The sequence below is a fragment of the Cucurbita moschata genome, unplaced genomic scaffold (assembly GCF_002738365.1).
Source record: "Cucurbita moschata cultivar Rifu unplaced genomic scaffold, Cmos_1.0 Cmo_Scf00050, whole genome shotgun sequence".
In the NCBI taxonomy this organism is placed as follows: domain Eukaryota; kingdom Viridiplantae; phylum Streptophyta; class Magnoliopsida; order Cucurbitales; family Cucurbitaceae; genus Cucurbita; species Cucurbita moschata.
Window position 1 is genome coordinate 134,322 of NW_019268566.1, and position 6,080 is coordinate 140,401.

The window sequence follows — 6,080 nt, forward strand, 5'->3', positions numbered from 1 at the left end:
AAAAAAAAAAAAAAAAAAAAAAAAAAAAAAAAAAAAAAAAAAAAAAAAATCAAATCAAATCAAATTTTGGAAATTCACTGATCATTCAATCTTCGATTCTAAAGCAAGTTCATTATCGGGGAGCTCCCTTCCATTTCAATTCCCATAGTATAACTCATGTATCATATAAGTCTAACAACACTACTTTTAAATGACCGTTTGAAATGGGTTAATACTAGATCCACATACTCCACAAAGTCACCGGAGGAAGAAATTTCATTTGTCCCTTTTCATATCACCTACGATTAATTAATACCCTCTCGTTAACAAGGGATGTCGAATGATTGAAAATGTTGCTTCCAGGAACATTGCACTTCTACCCAAATGTATACGGTGTTTTCCACTAGAACCTGACAAACTTTAACATCAAATTATTATTAATAAACATGTGCTTTCTCCATTAGTTACACATGGTTGCAGTTTCTCATGCAACCATCTAATATCCATGGAAGGCTACTTCTAATTGCTTGCCAAATTTCTATCAAGTATTCAGTTGGGAAGTATAATCATGTCAAGTTCCGGGAAGATCATTGGATTGGCAGTACCTCCTCTTGATCTATTGTCTTCCCACTTGTGTTCAATCTCTCAATTATGTTGGGCTTGAATGTGCGTATGTTTTATTGTTAGGAGTTTAGGGATGTCTAGCAACTAAGAGAGGTCATATATCTAAGGAAGCTATACTTGTCCATTCATTCTTTATCCATCTCGATACCTATTGTGGATGCAAATCATTTATGTATTCGTCCACGAGAGATAAGCAAAACATATTACTCTAAGGTTATTTTGGGTAATAAAAGTACCTGCCATAGTTGCAATATTCATGGAGTGATTGAGTACCCTACTGTGACATGAAAGATCCCACACTCGTAAGACTCCGTCAGAATGAAGAACAAACAGAAACTGTCTTCCACAGACCTCAGATATTACCATATCATGCACAGCTCCTGCCAACTTGACCCTGCACGAAACCAAGCTATCATTCTTTTTTTTTTTTTATGAGAAGTCAAGCCATCATTTTTTTATGGGAAGCCAAGCTATCAGTTTTTTAAAAGAAACTTAGATAATAAAAAAAAAGATTGAACTATAAAATACAGCACTATAAATTAATTCTGCAATATAAACAACTTCAAGTGAACTTTTCATATTTTCTTCAAATAAATGCAATAAATTTAACAACTTTAGCACCATGAATAAAGAAAACAAAAAACCTGTTCAAATTTTGTTCTTACGAAAAAAAGAATGAAGGAAAGAAAGGTTGAATAGATAAATGAGCCAACCAAATAGTTCAATTCAAGGTTTCACAATTATGCCCTCAATTATCTCAGTCTCCCAAGTGCTTTCATTGAAGGAAGACAAATCCTTGACCCCATTCTCATTACTAACAAAATTGTGGAAGAATATAGACTAAAGAAAAAAAGGGTTGGGTTTTAAAGCTGGAGATTGAAAGGACTTTGACCTGGTTGATTGGGATTTTCTTGAACAGGTTTTTATGCTAAGACGGTTTGACTCAAAAATGGATTCAATTGATTAGTGGGTGTGTTCGAAACCCCAAATTTTGTATATTCATTAATGGACGGCCCTGAGGTAGAGTTATTGTACCATAGGAATTAGGCAAGGGAGTCCTCTTTCCCCATTAATTATTCTATGGACTAGCAAAGTTTTAAATGCCCTAATAGAAAATATTTACAAAAAATTAATGTAGAGGATTCTAAGCTGCATTTGATTTCAGCTCAGCTAAGTTGTAAGATTTCAGCTCAAAGAATAGACTTTGCAAGTCGGTGCTTTCTAATTTTCCCTTATATTATGTCTATTTTCCTCATTCTCTCCGGCATATGTTTGGAACTTGAAAGATCCATGCAGAATTTCTTTTGGGGCGGGAGTAGTGGAGGGAAGATTACTCATCTTGCTAGATGGAAGATAATTACTAATTCTCCAAGTGAAGGTGGCTTGGACATAGGAGGCCTGATGAACAGAAACCTGGCTTCGATTGTTAAATGGGATTGCCACTCTTTTAATGAGCCCATTCTCTATGAAAGAAGGTGATTTCTGAGCCCATTCTCTATGGTCAAATGTTTTTGGTTGGCATACTATTGGAAGATCGAATTCTAGTTTGCAAAGTTCATAGAATAGTATTTCTAGAACTTGGAAATCAGTGGAAATCTATGCTCCCTTTTCTGTAGGGAATGGTGAAAGAATCTCAGTTTGGCATGATCAATTGGATAAGAATTTCTTCCCCAAAGGACAGATTTCCTTGTCTATTCAGCATCTCCTCTCTTTGAAATGGCTCTATTTCAGAATTTTGGAACTATTTGTGTTTTGCTAGGAAACTTTTTGAAGATTGCTTAAGGAGGTTAAGATTTCAAATTTTAATAATCTCACCGAAGCTCTTTCTGTCATTTCAATCATTATTGTGCAGATTGTAGAAAATGGTCTCTTGAGGCCTCGGGTTCATTTTCGGTTAAGTCCTTATCAAACAAGTTAAAAGCCTCTCCTCCACTGGCCAAGTTTTTCTTCCCATCTATTTGGAAGATAAAAAGCCCAAAAAGAATCAACATTCTTACTTGGATTTTGATGTGTCCAATAGACTTGTCTTCAACCATCTATTTGTTTCCTCTATGGCTCGGTTTGAGAGTCTCTCAATCACTTATTTTTTTTACTGCTACTCTAAAGCTTGCTGGTTCAGGTTATTCAGCTCCTTCGATGCATTGGTTTTCTCTTCAAATGCCAAAGATAATGTTCTTCAGCTTCTACCTTGCCCTTCTTTACTCCTGCATCCTCATTTGCTATGGATAAAAATTGTCAAAGCTTTGCTTGCGAAGGTATGGCAGGAAATAAATTGGCAGATTTTTTCAGAGAAGTTCAGCTCCTAGATTTTCCATGAATCTGCTCAGCGTAAAGCCTCTCTTCGGTGTTCTCTTACTGATGTTTTTATTGATTTCTCTCTCCAGGATACTGATCAAAACTGAAGTACTTTATTTATCCTTTGTAAACTATTGCTTTCTTTACTACTTTATTTCACTCCTCTACCGAGTTTGTATCCTTTGAGCATTACTCTCTTTTCATTATTTCAATGAAAAGTTTTGTAATCCATACATTCGCTTATTTATCCTTCGTAAATTATTGCTTTCAGGGAAGAGAGAGCACTTCTTTTGATTAACTCGATGAGTACACTCATTTTCATACTTCCACTACTTTTACCGTTCACTCATCCAACAAATAAACAAAACTACCTGATCTTCCAATAGCCTCTACCCTTTTCCAACATGATATTTGTAAAGCTCCAAATCAATTTTTCCATGTTCCTTAATCTGCATACTTGAATCATAATCACATCTAGATTCTTCATATGACCATCTACAAACCTTATGTCCCCTTATACATCAAGCTCCAGTCAAATACCCAAGTAGAGTCATTAACTCTTCCTTATATACTTTATCAAAAAAAAAAAAAACCCTTTATATTTGTATTGCCCTGCCCTATAAATTGTAATCCACAGAGTTGTACCACCTCCCATCACCAACCTTTGGGGAAGAGAGAGCCCTCCTTTTTATTAACTCAAAAATTACACTTCTTTAGTACTTCCACTACTTTAAGCTTTCTCTCATCCAAAAAATAAACAAACCAACAGATCTTCCAATGACCTCTACCTTTACTTACATGATATATGTAAAACTCCAAATCAATTTTTACACATTCCTTAATCCGTATATTTGAATCATAATCACATCTAGATTTTTCATATGACTATTCACAAATAATAAGATATCTCCATGTACATAAGGCTCCAATCAAATACCCAAGAAGAGTCATTAATTCCTACTTATATGCTTTATTAAAACAAATCCTTCGTATATTTGTATTGCCTATAACTTTATAATCCACACAATCGTCAAAGTTCCCATCATCAACATTTTGGGGGAAGAGAGACAACTCCTTTTTATGTACACAAAGAATGCACTCCTTTTAGTACTTCCACTACTTTTACCTTTTATCAACAAAAAAGTGAACAAACCACCTCATCTTCCAATGACCTTTACCTTTTCCTACATCATATATGTAAAAATCCAAATCAATTTCCATGTTCTTTGATCCAAATACTTGAATCATAATCACATCTAGATTTTTCATATGACCATCTGCGAACATTAAAATTTCCCCCTATACATCAAGCTCAAGCCAAATACCTAAGAGGAGTTGTTAATTCCTCCTTGTACACTTTTATCAGAAAAAAAAAAAAAATCCACCTTATATTTGTATTGCACATACAATTTTGTATCCACACAATCATACCACCTACCATCCCCACCTTTGGGAAGAGAGTACTCCTTTTTATTAACTCAAAGAGTACACTCTTTTAGTACTTCCACTACTTTTACCTTCCTCTCATCTAAAGAATGAACAAATCGCCTGATCTACTAATGACTTCGACCTTTTTCTACATGATATATGAAAAACTCCAAATAAGTTTTTCCATGTTCTGTAATCGAATACTTGAATTATATCACATATATATTTTTCATATGACCATCTACAAATATTAAGATCTTCCTGTATACATCAAGCTCTAGTCAAATACTCAGGAAGAGTCATTAATTCCTCCTTATATACTTCATCAAAAAAAATCGGCCTTATATTTGTATCGTCGATACTATTTTGTAATCCACACAATTGTACCACCTCCCATCACCAACCTTTGGGGAAGAGAGAGCACTTCTTTCTATTAACTCGAAGAATACACTCCTTACAGTACTTCATCTACGTATACCTTTCACTAATCCAAAGAATAACAAACCACCTAATCTTCCAATGACCTCTACCTTTTCCTACATGATATTTGCAAAACTCCAAATCAATCTTTCCATGTTCCTATACTTGAATCATAATCACATCTACATTTTTCATGACCATCTACAAACATTAAGATCTCCCTTTATAAATCAAGCTCCAGTCAAATACCCAAGAAGAGTCATTAATTCCTTCTACCTTTTCCTACATGATATAAGTAAAACTCCAAATTAGTTTTTTCATGTCCCATAATCCGGATACTTAAATGACATCTAGATTTTTCATATGACCACCTACAAACATTAAGATCTCCCCCTATACATCAAGCTTCAATCAAATACTCAATAAGAGTCATTAATTCCTCCTAATATACTTTATCAAAAAAATTCCTCCTTACAATTGTATTGCCCATACAATTTTGTAATCCAAACAATTGTACCACCTTGCATCACCAACCTTTGGGGAAGAGAGAGCACTCCTTTTTATTAACTCAAAGAGTACACTCCTTTTAGTACTTCCACTACTTTTACCTTTACCTCATCCAAAGCATGAACAAACCACCTGATTTGCAAATGACCTCTACCTTTCCATGATATTTGTAAAACTCCAAATTAGCCTTTCCATATTCCATAATCCGAATACTTGAATCATAATCACATATATATTTTTCATATGACCATCTACAAATATTAAGATCTTGTATACATCAAGCTCTAGTCAAATACTCAAGAAGAGTCATTAATTCCTCCTAATATACTTTATCAAAAAAAATCCTCCTTACATTTGTATTGCCCATACAATTTTGTAATCCAAACAATTGTACCACCTTGCATCACCAACCTTTGAGGAAGAGAGAGAACTCCTTTTTGTTAACTCAAAGAGTACACTCCCTTTAGTACTTCCACTACTTTTACCTTTCTCTCATCTAAAGAATGACCAAACCACCTGATCTTTCAATGACCTCGACCTTTTCCTACATGATATATGTAAAACTCAAAATCAGTTTTTCCATGTTTCTTAATTTAGATTCTTGAATCATAATCACATCAAGACAAACCCACCTAACTACATTTTTAATATAATTGTTTTTTAACATCCTCAGGTCCCTTAGTACTCAAGATAGGATCATCATCAACCATGGCTTTCCCCTCCAAGGGTATCATACCATTATTTGTTTAATAATATATTTCAAAAATCAATTTATCAATTCTTTAAAACTTTTTAAATTTCCCCCCCCCCCCCCCCCCCCCCCCCCC

The 6,080-nt window shown here is 34.4% G+C and overlaps 1 protein-coding gene across 3 annotated transcripts in view; it reads right to left on the bottom strand.

The window, feature by feature from the left end:
• The window catches only part of LOC111435647 (nuclear pore complex protein NUP160), a 30,927-nt gene that overhangs the window by 22,522 nt on the left and 2,325 nt on the right, over positions 1 to 6,080 (bottom strand). For all 3 annotated transcript variants that reach the window (XR_002709103.1, XR_002709102.1, XM_023073088.1), the window contains exon 5: positions 840 to 997. Coding sequence is in view for 1 of the 3 variants with exons in the window: in XM_023073088.1 (XP_022928856.1) it covers positions 840 to 997 (158 nt within the window). In the remaining 2 variants the exon portion in view is untranslated. The remainder of the gene's footprint in view (positions 1 to 839; positions 998 to 6,080) is intronic.